At 47.5% G+C, this 19,086-nt stretch overlaps 1 protein-coding gene across 1 annotated transcript in view; it reads left to right on the top strand.

Moving 5' to 3' along the window:
* The window catches only part of LOC119397528 (calcium-activated chloride channel regulator 2), a 571,535-nt gene that overhangs the window by 522,105 nt on the left and 30,344 nt on the right, over nt 1-19,086 (top strand). The window contains 4 exon segments of the mRNA XM_049417066.1: nt 11,162-11,389; nt 12,847-12,987; nt 14,627-14,845; nt 15,483-15,749. Coding sequence (XP_049273023.1) covers nt 11,162-11,389; nt 12,847-12,987; nt 14,627-14,845; nt 15,483-15,749 — 855 coding nt within the window.

The raw sequence follows: 19,086 nt of genomic DNA, 5'->3' as shown, positions 1-19,086 counted from the left end.
CTCGTCTTCGATTCCTTCATTTCACCCATACTATTGATTATTTATTTCTGTTTGCGCGGTAGATTAACCGTGTTTATCTTAACCAGCGTCACTTCGATTATTGCAGCGGAACAACCACAGGCAATCGATTTATCTTTTTCTTTTCCTTGGTGCATCGTTATTGCTGAACGTGCGATAACACACGAGCGGAAACCGCGCCGCGCGATCATCACACGCACGATTAGCGGAATCCGGTTTCGGTCCCGTTTAAATGCGTACACTGCGGCGGCTGATCATTATCTTATTCCCCGGGTCGGATTCCACCCAAAACGAAACACTACAGAACGCACGCGGGGGGACCTTTGCAGCAATGTGAGGGCACGCCATGGGAGGCGGGGGGGGGGGGGGGGGGGGGGGGGGTGAAGACTCAGGAAAGGAGGTGGGAATTATTAAGGAGAGGGGAAGTGAAGGAGAGGCTGTGTGCGTAGTGTATATCGCGTTCATTTGTGCCAGCGTGAGGCATGAGAGGAGGACTGGTTATGACTAAAGATAGAGGAGAGGGGAGAGGCTGCGCACGTAGCGTGTATTACATTCACTTGAGCGAGCGTGAGGATCGAGAGAGGAGGGTTAATGAGCTTGAACCGAGCGTGTCGTAAACAAAGAAATACAAAAAAAAAATCACATGAATTCTCGCAGTTGGAGAAAAGGGGTTGAATACGGTGCACTCGAAACGTGCCTATAACGCGAGGTTGGGAATGGTGTTCCGACGATTAAAAGAAAAGAAACGGTTGGAGAGTATACTGTGGAAAGGTAAAGGGGGAGGGGGAACAGGGTAATTAACGAGGTCGCTTTGTCACTCCGCCTACACTGTGTTTAAATGCGAGACGGGTTCGCCGCTGGTTGACATTACTAGACTCGTGTGCCCTTTAGAGCGTGCGTTTATCTAAATCACCATCGAAAATAATTAGCCCCTACCCCGCGCCCTCGAGACCCACGCGGGTATGTCCTATTCGCGCTGTAGTTTCACGTCTCATTTCCGTCGGGCGATTTCCGTGACGGTGACATTTCTATTCCGGAACCCACCTCCACTAGACGCTGCTTGCACTGCATACTTCTGCTCTCCCTTTCTCTCTCTCTTTCTAGCTTGCAACGTTCTTCCATCGATCTTTTAGACATGTGTAAGCGAAACGCCGTACGTGCTCAGATAGGTGCACACGTACTGACAGTCAACCGAACAATTGGACGCCGTTCAGAGGTTGCAATGATTAATTAACTTGTAAACTACGTCCGAACGTATACGGCATTCATCTTGTCAAGTGTATTCGGTCGAACTCCGCCTGACGAAGAAGAAGGGGCTTGGTTGAGATTAGGTCACAAGTCATGACATTCAGGGCAGGGGTTGAGAGGTGGGGTTACATTGTGTTGTGATGGTGGATATAATTTCGACAATGTCGTCTAACATAGTGACGCAGAAATATTGTTTAATGTTCTTCTCTAATAGCGTCGAGTACCGACCGGTGACTAATGACACATTCGGGTGGTCGTTTGAGAGCGCTCTGACGGCGTTTAAAAGTGGTGAATGCAACAGATTTAAAGCTCTACAACGAGAACGTGCAGGTATGCAAGTCATGTCCCTCCTTCCATATGATGCATTGGCCCACTTATTTTAGTAGTAATGCTTAGCTGCTCTTGTACATCATTTTCTTCAAAGCCTCCGCAGCGCCCTGAAAAAAAAAAAAAAACTACCCGAATGTGCCGTAGTCACACGGCGAAACTAACAAACAGTTAAGAAACTGCGGTCTAAACGATAGCTTTTCCATTCGAATAACCAGAACACGTGACCTGTAACGGCGACATATGCACGACTTAAATTAAGACCGATATCCACCAGTGCTGGGCAAACGCGCCAAGCGCATCAGTGCGCTCGCTAGCACGACGCAAGTTATTAAAGAAATCATTGTCAGCGTTGAGTAAAATGAGCCAAGCGTCTGAACGTGGTTGCTTGCATGCGCGACATCTTGAAAAGTGTTCTATTGCGTCCGATGAGGCGTGTGCCTAGGCATTCTGGTTAGGACATCGGTGCTTGAGACCCTGAGTTCAGATCCCGCCGTCGGAACAACTTTTTATTATATTTATTTATTTACTCATAAACGCCACTTCAGCCCCCCCCCCCCCCCTTTTTTTCCTTTTTTCTCTTTCGTCGCCCTTTCCAGTCAGTCCCCATTCGCCGCTGCGCAGGCGCCGCCGGCTTCAGATCGACTAAGCGTACATTTTTTCCAGCTTGAAGGTGTTTCGGCAAGTTGGCTTTTCTGCATTAAGCGTGTGCTTACAACGAAGCACGCTTTACAGGAGATCGGCTTCGCGGAAGCGGCGTCGAGGCCAGCTTTATGATTTGTGCAACATGACAACAAAAAGAGCCCAACGCGCCTTTGTTAATGCTATTGCAGATCACTTTTATCATAACGTTAATGCTATGACACATCTGGTTCACTCGTACCGGAGCATTAAGATAAAAAAAAGAGCGTAGGTGTTTTGTCTGTGTCAAGAAGCGGGTTTCTGGAACTAATTGCGTACGTTCAATCTTAGCCCATGTTTTAGCCCAAGCGAGGTAAAGAGTAACGAAAAGATAAAAAATTAGCTGAACCGAAAACCTCTGCAGTTTCCTGCAGGAATGCTTTGCAGACCACACATTTTCAGACCAATAACAAAAAAAATAATAAGAAGAATGAAAAGGAAACAGGCGTACTACTTTTTCTCACTTTTTCTCTCTTTGCTGCGCAGGTTTTAACGTAACGCAAAAGTAACAAATTATGAACGTCGTTAATTAAGCACACGACTGCATAAGTAAGTAATCCAATTAATTAAAACATGCGGTGTATTCTCCTGAGGGGAGTTGTCGTGCGTGTGTGCAAAGCAGTACCTGCTGAAACCATCCGTTAGCAACACTAGCCAAAAGAAGCCAACAGTTAGCCAACAATGCGCTGGCCAATAACCTGCGCTGGCGTTGCGCTCGTCCAGGGGCCTCTTGACTTTCCCGCAACGGCTTGATGATTAAATTTTCTTTCAACATTTGTTTTACTCGCTATTTTATATTTCAATGTGTTCATTAAAGTCTTATATGTTAGTTGCTACCTCCTGTTTTGCTTCACTCAAAGGTTTCTTTCTTCTACATCGAAGCCGTCTATAGGCTACCATGTACCGTCGTCGTCGTCGTTGTACTACTACTACTACTACTACTACTACTACTACTACTACTACTACTAGTAGTAGTAGTAGTAGTAGTAGTAATAGTAGTAGTAGTAGTAGTAGTAGTAGTAATAGTCACGCAGATGGCGTGACCAGAGTGGGATTGAATACCGAAATAAATAGAAAGAAATGATGATTATGATGGCGATGATGCTCGATATGATTGTGATGGTGATTTTAAATGATGATGATGACCAAAGTGACACTGTATTAGTCTACCCTCACAAACACTAACGCGAGTACAACTTCGCCCTCCGACGTTTTTCACGGCGTGGAACTGGGTGATTTTTCTTAATTTATTTTTTATAGTTTTGAAAATCTTCTTCCTGGGGGAACAATAGAACGGCTTCTCCAACTCAACTTTACTTCTAATAGATTGATGCTTCGCATTTTAACAAAAAAAAAGGGGGGGGGGGAGGAAGTCGATAAAGCTTTCGCTCCGGGCCTAAGCGACATGTGTCGCTGATAAAAGGAACGAGGAACTCGTTCGAAGCTGCAAAACTACGCAAGTTACGCCACTCTTCCACCACCACCTCCTCTCTCTCTCTCTCTCTCTCTCTCTCATTGTTGGACTTTCTTTCCGTTAACACTCCCAATATAACAACATAATAACGAAGCACAGTCGTCGTCGTCGAAAAGTCGTTTTCTGTCCGTCGTCGCCTTGTACTCGCGCGCTCTTTTCTGAAACTCGCGTGAGGCGGGTTGACGAAAACGAAATAGCTTAAATGTCAAGCGGCGAGCCGGCAGCGAGCACGCTGCGAGGTTTTCTGCAAGCCCCTGATAAGACGCCGACCGCTGCCGCTCCGGGCACCAAACAGGCCGCGGACGCAAAGGAAACAGAAGCTGCCGTTGCTGTACAGTACCCGATTTCTTTACACTCTTCCGTGTTTTCTTTTTATCCTCTTTGAATGGCTGCCTGCTGGGCGTGTTGGTATAAGGTCATCATGGTGAAGCGTTACAATTTTTATTCTCCGTATTTCGTCATTTTTTTCCCTCTTTCTCCTCGTCTTTCTTTTCTTTCATCGATATTTTTGTAGCAAAATGGAGAAAAGTAGATGCACCTGATTTCTTTACTTCCTTTTGTTCTTCAATTCCATGATTCTCCTACTTCATCCATCCGTCTTGTTTCTGTTTTTATACTTTGTTTTTCTTTCACCGGAAAGTGCGTGTGTTATACATTCAAAATTAAAAGTCCCTACACTTTCACACCTTCGACTTTTTTTTTTCTTGTCACCACACTTCCATTTCTTCGTTTTTGTGCGAGTGAGTGTGGTTTTCGTGCTTTCTTCTTTTTTTTCGGGTCGCTAGAGCTCCGTTCCCGCGTGCTATGTAGAGTACGTTGACGTGCGGCTGCGCCACGGGCTCAATTTCTTAAGAAGCGACGCCGCGATCGTCACATGATTGATGCACAGCTCTATGCCGTTGCCGCTGGGGCAGCGAAGAGAGTACCCCCCTTCCCCTCGCCACCCCTCCTTTCCATCATAGTGGAGTTATCTTCACCAAAGCGGGCGAGAAATGGAGCGGCGGCCGCTGGCGCGCGAAGGCGACGCGACGACGCGAAGTTGTTTCGGGCAATATTTCACGACGTGGCCCCCGGGTGCGACAAGAGAGCCCGAAGTGGCGGTGACGGCCTACCCGCGGGGGCTTGCCACTCTTTCTTTTTTTTTTTTTTTTTGGTTTTGACTTTTCGCTAAAGCCCGGCTTGCGTCACGGAGCCGGGGGTGGATTTAAAACTCCCTGCTCGAGTAACCGATGAGGCCACACGGCGTTTTGCTGCCGAACCTGAGGTCGAGAGTTTGACTACAGATCGCGCAAATCTTTTCGGTAACGGAATATTCGAATTCGTTGTCGCGGCCCGATAAACTAGACTGTGCTTTGGCAGTCTTCGTATTTTCGTTTTTCTTGTTAAAGGGGTTATGAAGCACCCCTTGGGCTTGTTGAAAAAACACATCCTGTGGAAAGCTGACACAGCTATGAACTGCTCTGCCAAATATTACAGTCGTGCGCGCCGCGTAAAGGCCACAAGCGGAGCGCGAAGTTGCCGTTTCCCCAGGCACCCTCTTTTCAAACAGAGGCCGGTTCTCACTCTCGTCGGTGGGCGGGGCGTCTGCACGTTGACGTCGCGGATCTGCCAGTTTACGTCGCAAGAGACATAGCATGCTTATTGGCCGATAGCCGACGTAAATCGAGAGCGGCGTTCGGATCAGATACGCTTCTTGCCACGGGATGCCGCCACTTGCCGGCGCCGCACTCCTCAGTACATGGTAGCCGCACTCGCGCGCGCGAACCACAGCGGGAGAGCGATCGCGTTTCATGACGCGCACTTGACGTAACTTCTTATCCCCGTGCCATCCCTCCCTGTGTAGCTTCCAGTGCGCTCGTCGGCACGTGAAAAGAGAGAAAGCGCTGAGAGCGTGCGCCAAATCCCCGTAACTCCGTTCATTCTTGACGGATTCGAGAAATTTTTGCGGCAATCGATTCGGGAGGCAGTAAACACCGATACTGAAGTCATTAGATCATTACTTGGAAAAGTGGTTCATGACCCCTTTAAGGCGCAAGCCTTAGATGCCTCATCAAACACAAAAAGTTACCGCAGGCGTCAACACGAATGATGCAAAAAAAAAAGAAAATCCTCATCGTGCGATGACTTCACCCTATGTCGTGATCGTGGCTTCACAGACCACCATAATCTGTGACGTCATCATGAGACGTCATTGCATGACAACGTCGCTTGGTCATAGGTGGCCCGATCGTGGATGCACGCGAGGTGCACAAAGATTGCAATGCCTCCGATCTCGGAGGCAGGAAAAAGCCACGCTAGGTGCTAAAAGCTTCCGGAGGCGGGGGTATCAATGCACTCGAATGAGGATAAAAAGAAAAAAGACGATGGCTTTCGCCTTCGAGCCATCTTAGGTGATTGCATAAGGGACTTCTCTTTTTGTTCTTTTGTTTGTTTGTTTGTCTTGCGGTTGGAAGTCTAACCACTTTGGCTCGATTTATGTGCCTTCCAAACTATGTTTGCTTAAAGAGTTTTTGTGTGGTAATACACTAACGAAATCGCATTGCTTAAACTTGTGTACGTGCGAACGTGTTTTGATTCCACGGTGGGCATGAAGCTCTATCACTTGACACGATTCAACTTGCAAGTACTCTTTTTTTTTTCTGGATGATATTTCGACTTGGGGATATGTACAGGTTAAATGCTTACTTGATGTGGAACGAGTACTAACCTAACGGGCAACGACGTTCATTTAATATTATTATTACCAGACACATTTTAATAAGGACTCCTCCTAAGCTAACGCCGGCAAATGCTCACTTCAACACGGTAGTAAATAACGCCTTCTTCACGTCCACAGGTCGCACATATTGCATCATACATCCGCAGCACACATATTGGATTTGTCGGTATACGAAACACGGTTCCTGCTGCGAAGAAGAAAAAGTCGTGTTTACGCTCACCTCGACAGCCACGATTAAACGGCACGGTTTGAAAGTGTGTCGTCATATTCTCGAGTTCCTGTGGTGCCTTTAAAAAAAAAAAAGAAACAGCGGCAAGTGTGCCATTTATCACTAGTGTCGGCCAAACAAGCAACAAAAAATAAACTGTTTCGCATACGGTAACCTAACCTAACCAGCCCGAGTTTTGAGAAGCCTAAAGGCAGCATCTCTTGCGCTACTTTTTTTTATTTGAATAACCACGAATTCTTGCCTCTTTTTTTGGTCTCTTTTTATTTCTTTCGTTCTCAGTGACGACTCGGCTGAACTGACTCTCTGCGGAAGTGCTTTCATATATGCAGACAAGAATTTCGTGAATATTTTTTTTATTTTATTTTCTCCTTCGTCCTCGGAAGTTCGCTCGAGCGAACGGAACCTGTTTACAAGGAGGCGTCCTCCTCCGGTGATTAAATTTTGAAGGAACGTCGCGTCCTGCCTATACGGAAAACAGTCTCTCTTTCTCTTTTTTCTGTATCGTCATTGTGCTCGTGTTCTTCGCTCGTAGTGTCGCCTTTTTGACAGCATCTATTTATTTATCTTTGCCTCTCAAGGACCTTCCTTTCTTCGTAGCTATCCGAGCGATGTCACCAACGACTGCACTCCCGTTGTTCGCCAATTCGGTGCAGTACAGCCAAAGCTACAAAGTTTTGACTGCACAGTGCCGGTGTTCAAAATGGGGGTCTCGTCATTCGTGCACCGCTAATTCGACCGTGTGTGTCACAGGTTGAATGGAATGATCACGGTTTGAGCTGTTTTTCAGCGTACGAAGGGCTAGCCATATTTAAGAAAAGAAAATTCAGGCGCACTTCCCCTATTGGTGTTTGTGTCTGACGAACTACTTTTCTTTCCTCCTATCGCATTGCGCAATGCTTCCTGCAAACTGTTTCCTTCCTCCATTCCGGGAATCCGACCTTCATACACGTCACCTTCATTCGTATTAAGTACATGCGCGTTGAGCAGCATTCGCGGTAGAACCGGATATTTCACTGAAACACAGTTCAATCTATATATATTCTCAGACGCGTTCGAACGCCGTTCCATTGAGGTAGGTGTCAAGATGTTCACAAACGGAATTAGTTTGTGTCAAAAGATGTAGATATCTCATTTAAATCATTTATTTAGGTGATTTTATTGAAACTGAATGAACCCGATATCCAATATTAGCAAGCGCTGGTGGTAATGCGAGTAAATATTGTAAGTTAATATAAAGCTACGGAAAATCGCCGCTCGAGACAAGTTGAATTCGGCCAGCAACTGTCGTCGACTCCAACGCACCCCGTGGGCAGAGCACGCCCAGGAATAATCGTTGTTTTCGATATTTGCCGCTTAACATTTGAACCACTTCAGCCTATGACAAGCAGAAAAAAATGGGCGAACCATGCACTAAGCCGCGCAAGTCTTGAACCAACGAAACTGGACGAAATCTGAAGACTAAGCTGGTTGCTTCTAGGTTGTTTCTAGACCTTAGCTAGGTGATTCAGGTTGTTTCTAGGTTGCTTATAGGTCGTTGCTAAGCTTTAGCTAGGTGATGCTAGGTTGTTTCTACGTTGATTCTCAGCGCATAGAGGTTCCAGTTAAACTACAGACAGTCACAGATACGACACGGTTGTCCAAACTCCGGAGACAGAACCTCGCGCTGAAACCAAGCGTTCGCACATCTCATAGATTTACGGGCTGCTTATTCTAGTGTGTAGCTATGCAGAACGTGGTTGTAGCTAGGTTGAACTCGGTAGAAGTTGGCTATATCGAGGTTAAGCTTGGTAGTAGCCAGGTTGAACTTGGTAGTTAGCTAGGTTCGGCCAGGGCTACGCCTAGGTGGTTATTCCGGTATAGTACCACCTGCCAATTTCTGTGGCACATACCCGTTTACGATGATAGCTTTCCGACAGGCCGCACAGTGGCACATACCCGTTTGACGACTATAGCTTTCTTCTTCTTTTTTAGTGGACCAGTGGTGAGTAGTGGGATGTATCCAATTTCTGTGGTACATACCCGATTATGATGGCGATAGTTTTCGTGTAGACCGCACGGCACATACCCGCAGGCCGCACAGATTACGGCTAGTTTAAACAGCTTCGCTGTTGAAAAATGTACAGTATGGTCCACTGTTAAAGGAAACACTCCAATGAACACCTTTCATTTTACTGGCCCCCTAACAGGAAGTGGACAGGGAAACATTGTTCATACACTGCACGAGTCTGTCAAAAAGAGGCTGAACTGTCAAACACCAGTAGTTTTATGCAAATCTAAGCCACAATGTTTTTGCAAGAGAGCGAAATCCAAACATGCCCTGCACGCACGTGTTCCCTTTAACAGTGGACCCGCCTGTACCTTCGGATTCACTGCGCCGATTTAGATGAAACGAATACTACGCCTATAGTTTCGTTTTTTTTTCTCTCGCTCCTTTTTGTCCTTGCTGCTCTCTCTCTCTCCACTCGTCACTTTTTCCGAGGACCCTCTCGACCGTTGTCCTTTGAATGAGTGCTTCTCGCGCTCAACGAGAGTGTGCGAGAAAGAAAGCAAGAAAGAAGGAAAAAGAGGAAGAATCTGCCTGAGGGACGGGTTCTCGCGCAGCACGCGATTGAGATAGAGAGAGAGAGGGGCACACACACACGTAGAGATAGAAAGAAGCACACACAGACATGAAGAGAGAGAGAGAGAAAGGGTAAGAAGGAAACCTGCGTCAGTGAACGGAGCGGTCCCAACCAACGCAAACGCCGCTCCTCCGCTGTACGGCGATGCCGACAGACATCGGGGTGCGCGCTCGCTTGACTAACAATGCGCTTGTCATGTTCAGCAGACGCTCGCTTTGCTTGCCCCCACTCATCTCTCGCCACCCCTTCTTCTCGTCGTGTTCTTTACGCGCTCTGACTCGCTCGCACGGCGTTGTCATCTCCTCTGTCGTTGTCGTCACTGGCCGGAAACGATTTCTCCGGCAACCCCCTCCTCTCCACTCCGTGCGCCGTCGTCGTTTCCTTTTCACTACGGCTTGTTCGTTCCGTCGCTCGCTGCTGCTGCTGTTAGGAGAGTGAAAAAAAAAGGAAAGTGTGGAGTGGAGGACGTGCTTTTTCACGCGGAAGGAAATCTCGAGGAGCATCTGTTTGTTCCGGCCGTGCGTGTGTGTGTGTGTGTGTGTGTGTGTGTGTGTGTGTGTGTGTGTGTGTGTGTGTGTGTGTGTGTGTGTGTGTGTGTGTGTGTGTGTGTGTGTGTGTGTGTGTGTGTGTGTGTGTGTGTGTGTGTGTGTGTGTGTGTGTGTGTGTGTGTGTGTGTGTGTGGTGTGTGTGTGTGTGTGTGTGTGTGTGTGTGTGTGTGTGTGTGTGTGTGTGTGTGTGTGTGTGTGTGTGTGTGTGTGTGTGTTCTTCCGCGCTATAGCTTCCTGACTTCTTTTCTCGTTCCCGTATGTCGTGCGCGCAAGCGTGCGTACGTGAACGCGTGTGTATGCCTTCCGTACGCGTGTTTAAACAAGCGTATTAAAACATAAGAGAAACCCCGAAAGTTGTGGAAAGGGTGAGTCGAAACTGAAAGAGGATGAGGGGCTTATGTTTCAGTGAGCACCAATATCTCGTCTTTTCTTTTGTGTTTACTTATTTTTATTTGATTATTATTTTTATTATTTTTCGTTTTGACGCGAGAGCTCGTCTTTATCCGCCTTCTACACAGCCAGGGGAGGGAGTCCTTGCGAACATGCTGTACCGATGCTGCTTTTGATTGATTGGATGTGTCTTTGTTGTTGTTTTTCTACCGTCCGCTTTGTTGTTGTCTAGCTCGAAGTTATTTGCATCAGTCGCGGCCTATTGAACCTTCCGGCACTTCCGCGTCACCTCGTGACCCCGATGCATTATACACAGATGGGAAGAAGACTGGACTCCGTTTTCTTTTCAGCAACCTTGTTATTTTCTTTCTTATTCTTTTTCTGCCTGACTTGTTGCGCCTGACCCACGAACGCTTTTTGTGCACGGGGATTTAAGCGTTGTCCTCCTTGAGAGGAGGAGCCTTCGTTCATGAACGGCATAAAGTGATCTTTTTCGTTTCAGTTTGAGAGGGGGAAGAGCGAGAGAAATGAAATTAAGGAACCGCGTGGAGATGAGAATGCGGAAAAGCTAGAGAGATAGAGAGGAGGGGGGGGGGAGGATTAAAGGAACGCAGGGTGGTTAATCAGGGCTTAGCCCGGTAGGGCTACCCTGCTCTGGAGAAGGGGGTAAGAGGAAGAAAAGTTAGGTAAGTTAGGTTAGGCTAGGTTAGGTTAGGTTAGGTTAGGTTAGGTTAGGTTAGGTTAGGTTCTCAGTCGACGTGCTGATCCTCCCTGAGTGAGGATCAGCATATCGACTGAGAAGAAGATTGCTTTCACCTTCGATTCGTTTTAGGCGAATGCATAAAGGACCCTGTGATCTTTAAAGGTTCACGTTAATTAACACACTGTTATTCGTTCTCTGTGCAGGACCGGCGGGCCTTCGTTATCCGCGCGCTGGACAAGTTCGCGCGCGTGGACGCGCCCGACGACAGCCGACTGGGCCTGGTGGCCTTCGGCCAGGTCGAGCCGTCCGTACGGTTTCCGCTGACCACCATGAACAGCTCAAACACCCGCGCCAAGCTGGTACAGAGGCTGCCGGCTCCCAACTCGAAGTTCAACTCGTCGCTCGAGGACGGACTCTCCAGGGCGCTCCAGGTAAGAAGAAAAGGGGGAGCTCGCAGCAGAGCCTGTGTGCTCGTACTGCGAGGGAGGCGCTTTACGTTGTCCGTTTCACAGTTCCAGGGCACGTACAGTCGGCCACAAAATAATACGGACCACATACGAGCGCGTGGCGAAATTACCGTCTGGTGGCATTGCCTGGGCAATGCTTTCGACAGCATGCCGGCTCGCCACCAGACGGTAATTCCGGCTCGCGCTCGCGTGGTCTGTATTATTTTGCAGCCGACTGTACGTTCCATAAAGAATGTGCGTGTCCGGGCCATCTTCCGGTCCCACAACTATAATTTCCATCTATCTCATATGCATTTCCTTGCGTTATCGGCACGCGCCTGGTACTTCGACGTCACGAACGGCGTGGGGGTGATCAGCAGGCGTGACATAGCATTCTTGAATGCAAAGTGGCGAGCGGGAGTTTTCAAGAAAGGGGATGCAAGCAAGTCCGATAACGATTATTGCTTGGGTGACAAAAAAAAATGAAAAGACTTCAAAAGTGTGCGAACTGTTTTTAGAGTGTATGGTTCCTGCTGCACGCGGCATTGACAGCATGTCTCGGTCTTCTAACTTTCTGACGCCTTAATGAACACTGTGACATCACTTGTGTCATTGCCCTTTACGCGTGTTTGTGCTCATGTTTTTTTTCTTCTAATTAACATTAAATTTTAACAACGTTGCCACTGCGTGATGAAAACGGCTACTTGATTTCACATAACACTCAATAATTAAAGAGTGTATGAAATGTCATACGTTGGGAGTATCTACAAACGGGGCGTATACTAATGAGGGTAAACTATGTCCAAATATAGATCGCGACACCCTAGCACAAATAAAGAGATAAGATTCAAACAAAACCCGCAGCGTATATACGCTACACTGAGTCGCGCACAGGTATAGTTACGACGAAGCCGCGATGCGGTCAGACGTGAACGTCTCATTACAGTTTGTGTCGTGTTTGCGCTGAGGTACACGCAGATTGAATCCGCTATCTCCGCGGCCCGTCTGCAGGCAACGTTTACCCCAGTGCAGGTCTTTCTGTTTGCACTGCGGGGCCTGCAATCTTCATTTCTTCTTTCTTATCTCCAGAAGCGTCTTTGATTAAAGCTGCCCGAGCAGGAAACGTCTGAAGACGATTGATAGCGCGTGGGGGTGAGACGAGGCCGGGAGTGTATGTTTGCCTCATTGCGCCGTGATATGCCCTTATTTGCATGAGAAAGCGTACCGTCGTTCGGTGATGGCGATGCGAAGCACTAATGCTTTCGCTTAATGGGCTTAAAAGGAAGCCGCTTCACTGCGTGTGTTGAGGCTATATCGGATCTAGGGAACACCGAGAAAGGAAGAATGACAAACCATAGAGCGTCGTCTCTTTAATCTTACGACGCGCCCTGCCACGTGGTACCAGGAGTGAATATTAAGATTGCGATGCTTGTTTAATTCAGATGCTGAGCGAAGACCGCGAGCTGCCTTACCCTAGCTCCAATGGCTCCGCCGCCGCCGGCGGTGTGATCCTGTTGCTAAGCAACGGAGACATGGAGGCTGATGTGGCGGAACGCTTCCAGGAGTCGCTGAGGTCGTCCCAGGTACGTAAAGACGAAACACACTATATATGATAAACGTGTGTGGCCATATATTTTATAGGTCATAACTCATATGATTACTGATGACATTGACGGTATTTCAATTAATTAGTATGTAATTAATTAAGCCGCCGTGCTCGCAATCAAGACTCCGTTGTAAAAGACGTCCGCTGCCTTTTACGAAATCTCCTGCCGACGTTCAAAACAATTCCTTTTTTGTATTTATGTATAATTCGAGCTTTGTGACATAGCTTAATTAATTATTCGCTAATTAATGAGGTTGTCGTACTCGCGTACCACTACTCTGTAGTAAAATACACCTGTTCGTTCTCATACAAAAAATTATGTTCACAACTGAAATAATGCTTGTTGAGCTTGTGTAAAAAACCGAAATTCTTCATCACTCTCTGAGCTTCAGTTTGAACCTAATTAACGCTTTCCCTGCCAAGTCTTTTGGCCAAAAACAATATTAAAATGCAGAAGACTTGGCGGCAGGTGCCGTAACGAAATTAGAAATTACCAACAGGAATTTTGAGACGGTTCGCACTGTCTACAGCGTGTACAAATAGCAGCTAGAAACAAAAAAAACAAAAAAACAAAGAGGGAGAAACAAGAAACATAAAAAATTGCACAAAAAGAAGCAAGATCAACGTTGATTAATGAGCTACAAAGAAAAAAGCAAAGGATTCTCATTTAAGCGCAATGTGGGACTTCTATCTTTCGAGGAGAAACAAGCCCTTTGAACGCATAATACAATAGCACTACATAATAAGGGCAATTGCAATGAGTATCTTCTCTGTTCTCTTGCTCTTGTTTTATCCGATTCGCGGCCAGTTTCTACGAAATGTCGTTCATTGCATTGGTGCATTTTTCATAAGTTAGAATAGATCGGAATTTTCTTCGGAAGAAAAAGTCATGAAACTTTAACTTTGTGTTTTTGTCATACCACGCGAGTTACCAGTTCAGTGGAGCATAAGCTATTGCAAGCTAAAGCAAAAGGTAAGAATAAAATCACAGGGTCCCTAATGCATTCGCCTAAGATAATTTTTTTATTCTCGCTCGATGTACTTAGGGTGCCTCGATGTGTGCGCTACCGCTGGCATCGAGGCATCCTATAGATGTATTGATCCTCTCCTGCCACCCACCGAAAGCTTTTCGCACCTAACGTGGGTTCGCACTGCCTCCGTGATCGGCCCACCTTTAATCAAGCGATTATGCCATGTGATGACGGCATCATGTGACGTGACGTCACAGTGACGTCATGATGAAGTCACAGATATTGGTGATTTGTGACGTAATGGTGACGTCACATGGGGACGTCATCATGCGATGATTTTTTGCATCACTTGTGTTGACGCTGCCGACGCGGGACGCCGGTCAATTCTCGCGTTTGATGAGGCATCTCAGGCTTTCGCCTTAAAAAAACCTGCGAAACCTGCAAAGCCTGTGAACGAGGTGTTTAGATGGTATTCCCGAGGCCCCATGGAAACGTCTAGGTTAGCTTAAAGAACATGTATTCGAATAGATGTCGCCAGCGTTCTCATGGTGTACCATCACCGTGTACCATGTACTCATGGTACCACCGGTAGTCGACAGTGGTTTCATGGTACTTAACAGCATTTGTACGCTTGCAGCCGTCCAGGTTCGCCTGCAGAGCCTGGTGTACCCCAGCTCGGCGACTCCGAGCGCTCACCTGGACTCCCTGGTGGAGCACACTGGTGGCCGCACTTGGCACGTCCACGAGTCCACCGTGGGCGACGAGCAGCGAGGCAGCGTCGCCACTCAGGCCGAGCTATACGAGGCATTCTACTCGCTGCTACTGCGCGGATACTCCTGGGACGAGACTGACAACTACGTCATGGTACGCATTGGCTCTGTATCAGTTATACCCTGTATGTTGAAGAGTGCCCGTATGGATCCGATGCCTTTAGGAAAGCAAAGAACCACGTCTCGTGGTTCTTTGTTCTCATAAATCTCACCTTGCTGTCCTCCTCATAGTTCATTATTTCTTTTCTCCCATTTTATTTTCTTCTTCCCTTGAGCTACTCTGCTCAACAAGCCAACTGAGCATGACAGTTCAGGCTGACCTTCTCTCTCTCTTTCTCTCTCTCTCAAAATTACTCGAATTTGCTTCTGCGGCTTGGGTGCTGCCAGGGTGTAGCTGTGTGTAACATCAGGTGATTCCATTTAAATCCATGGGAACAAATAAATGTCTTACCACATATTCATTGCCCCGAACTTCATGTAAATAGCACCAGTTATTCGGAGAAATTATTTGCGCAGAGTTTCACTCATAACTGAAACCCATGTGCGCGGAACGCATTTACGAGAACAACTTACGCCGTTCACACCCTCCTTGCCTCATTGTACCCTGGGTCCCGTTACATATACATTTCGTCTTGAGAAGGATGATTGATTGATTGATTGATTGATTGATTGATTGATTGATTGATTGATTGATTGATTGATTGATTGATTGATTGATTGATTGAACGCAGATCGAGAAGCGCGAGTTCGGTGAGGCCGAACAGGCAGCAGGTCCGCTGCTGCTCAACTTCGACATCGACCACAGCCTGGCCCGCCAGCTGCTCGTCGTGGTGGTCGGCTACGACTTCGGCAAGACCTCGCTGCCTTCCATCCCCCAGGAGGGACTGGAGCTCATCGCGCCGCCCGGCTCGCCGCAGGCCAGCTACCGCTACAACGACTACGCCTTCAACTTCGACTACGAGTTCTGGAGCTACACCTTCAGGATCAACGATCCGCCCGTGAGTACAAATTATACACTTCGCTGTGAGCGCATACACCTTAGCCGAAATGGATGCTTTGGACGAGTTGTTTAATACTTAAGAAAGACTTAAAGGGACACTAAAGTGAAAAACGATTTTTCTCGTATTAGTATAGATTACTGTTTCACTATACCAAAAACACCACGCGTGCTGCGAGACGCTTGGTAAGCGAGAAAACGCGCAAAAAAAAAAAATGCGGGCGGCGACGTCATCTTCAAGTTCCCGCACCAGTCGCCGTGACGTCATAGGTTTTGACGGCGTCTGCTAATGCCTGATTAGTTTATAATCGGTGAAAACGAAGTGCATTGTATCCCGAGGGAGTCAGAGACTGAAAATACGAATTTTCAGGAAATTTTGTTGAGTGGCAAGTAGGGCTAAAATACGACAGAACACTTTGAAATCCGTCGCGTCGTCTTCGCAGTTTTGGCGGGAAATGTAAAAGTGGTACTTTTGACACTGATTTTCTAATCTATTAACAAAGCTATGCTGGTGAAATTACCGACATTAGAGTTCTCATAGCACGATTTATCAGTCTAAACTAATTTATTGTTTCTCTTTAGTGTCCATTTAAACAGCGCAAAAAAAAACGCGGAAAACGCAGAAAGACACACACATACAACGCTGACTCAACTGTTTTATTTCTTCGAACGCAAGGCATTTTTATTGCATGCATCAGAACAACGGAAAGGTGATTACATGAGATCTTGCGATGATAGTGCCACCTGGCACAAATGTTGCCGAATAGGACAATCAAGGAGTGGTGGTGGCGCAGACCACAACTTAAACCGGAAGCACGCTCGTGATATACAAAGCGGAAGTCACAAAAAGAAAATCACTTACAAAAATTACACCATCTCCCGCTAAAGGGGACCATGAGGCGATGCGAAGCCGGAGCACTTGCACGATCGTGTTCCGTTGGCGTTTGTTGGGCATGCTACCGACCTCGCGTCGTGGAACGCGAAGAGGGACGCTACGCGCGTCGTATCTTCCATCTAGCCTGGCCGTTAATTCTCACAGGGCGAGTGGGGAACGCGGTCGACAGGCGGGCGAGAGGGGGGCAGCGTAGGAGAGGAGAGAGAAGGGGAGGGGACGCGCATGCGCTCGAGCTCATCGCGGCGTTGCGCAGGAGAGAATTTCGGCATGTCTAGCCCGCGTTTCAGAGGAAGAGTGGAAAGGGGGAGGGGAGAGGGGTATGAGAGAGGGGAAGGTGAGAGGGAAAGTGGAGAGGGGAAGGGAGAGGGTGAGTGGAGAGGGGGTGTGGAGAGGGTATGCGCATGCGCAGTAAGGGTGGTCACACCACCACCACCGGATCTAAAAAAATTCACACCATCTCCCGCTAAAGGGGACCATAAGGCGATGCGAAGCAGCGTTTCGGCATGTAGAGCCCGCGTTTCAGAGGTGGAGTGGTGAGGGGGATAGGAGAGGGGGAGGGGTAAGGGAAAGGGAAGGGGAGAGGTGATGTGGAGAGGGGGTTGAGGGGAGAGGGGAATGGAGAGAGGGATGGGAAAGGGAAAGAGGAAGGGTAGAGGTGATGTGGGGAGGGGGAGTGGAGAGGGGAAGTCGAGAAGGTTGGCGCATGCGCAGTAAGGGTGGTCACGCCGCACACTACCACCACCACCACCGGATTGAACTCCGCTATAAGATGCTTCACATCTAATATAAATCCTAAAACGAACTGAGAAACAAGATAAAACCAATCAAGCCATGGAAGTTGCACGAATACAAGGATAAGATCATGTGTTCTACAAAATGCTAGTGAGAAGGCATGCTCTTCAGGTAATGTACCTCCTTCTTTGAGAGGGAAAGTGTATATTTGTGGGTATCTCGTATGTGTGTGTCTTTCTGTGCGTTCCGGCTTTTTTGCGCTGTTTAAATCTTTCACAGACATTGCAAAATGTAGACTCCAAACCAGCATAGCATAACCGTCCGTACGTGGGGTTGCGGTTTCCGAAATTCTAGGATATTCACCCAGGAAGACAGTATCGTCAACGGCAAACACAATCGGATATTCAAGCAAGGTGTCGCTCCAGTTAGTCAAAGTTGACATCCGTCATGGCTACCTGAAAACAAAAGCGTCACGGAACAACTCTTCGCTACAGGATGAAGCAATGTGTCTGCTGCGAAAGAAAGAAAGAAAGAAGAAAGAAAGAAAGAAAGAAGAAAGAAAGAAAGAAAGAAGAAAGAAAGGAAAGAAAGAAAGAAGAAAGAAAGAAAGAAGAAAGAAAGAAAGAAAAGAAAGAAGAAGAAAGAAAGAAAGAAAGAAAGAAAAGAAAGAAAGAAAGAAAGAAAGAAAGAAAGAAAGAAAGAAAGATCCGTAAGAGGCGTACACTTCTCGGAGGCTTCTCGGAGAGAGAATAACCACGATGCTAAACTACAGTAGGTCGAATAGCACCTGGTTATAACAAACCGGCTAAGTGGCTGCTCGTCGCTGGCCCGTTTTAAACGAAATGCCAATGAAGATACTCCTCCTCATTATCATCATTATCATCATCTGGTACATCTACATGATTATAGGTATGAGTCAGTCTATACTCTGGATCACTTCCCTCTCTTTTCCTTCTTTCTGTGGTTCCTAATGTACCTGTACTAGATGTCTAGACAAGGAAGTGTCTCAGGGCCATGGCGACGGTGTGAGCTATCGCCGTAGATTGCCGTCTTAAATTCGATTAAAAGGGTGTCCCGACACTCGGCAAATCATGTGCCTTCTATATCCACGTGTAAGAACGCGTGGCAGCTGCAGATATCTCAAGATCCTGACGACACGCTCATTTTTTGTGCCTCCGGGGACCCACACTCCGCAATGTCATTTATACAGGAAGGGGCTCTTAGTAGATATATAAGTATATAGACATATACCTAGAGAGAGAGAGAGGGAACGTCGACTCGGGGACTCCTGTACCGAAGACTCACCGGCGCTCTCGCGACGATAAATCAACGTGACACGGCCGCCGCTCTCGATCTGCCCAATGTCTCGTTTCGGCGAGCTGTTCAATTGCTTCCGACTGGCGTTATATCCCCTTCCTCGCGCCGGAAATGACGCGAAGGCAAGCGAGAAATCGAATAGCACTGCTCAGCAGCAGCAGCGCTAAAACAACGACAGGCCTCTTCCGAAGGTTGAAGCCTTCGGGCTTACTCGGCGCGGCACAGCACCGCCGGATAAGTTCCAAAGCTAAGACTTCCTTAACTTCGGCTTCACTGGACTCGCTCTGTTTCTACGGGACAGCTATACGGGGGGGTTATCGCTTCGAGAATCAAGGAAATGTACGTGTGCGTTCCTTCGCGTGTGTACGTGTGGGGGAGGGCGACGGAGGAGTAG

The sequence above is a fragment of the Rhipicephalus sanguineus genome, chromosome 6 (assembly GCF_013339695.2).
Source record: "Rhipicephalus sanguineus isolate Rsan-2018 chromosome 6, BIME_Rsan_1.4, whole genome shotgun sequence".
Classification (NCBI taxonomy): domain Eukaryota; kingdom Metazoa; phylum Arthropoda; class Arachnida; order Ixodida; family Ixodidae; genus Rhipicephalus; species Rhipicephalus sanguineus.
This window is presented reverse-complemented; position numbering and strand designations above follow the sequence as displayed.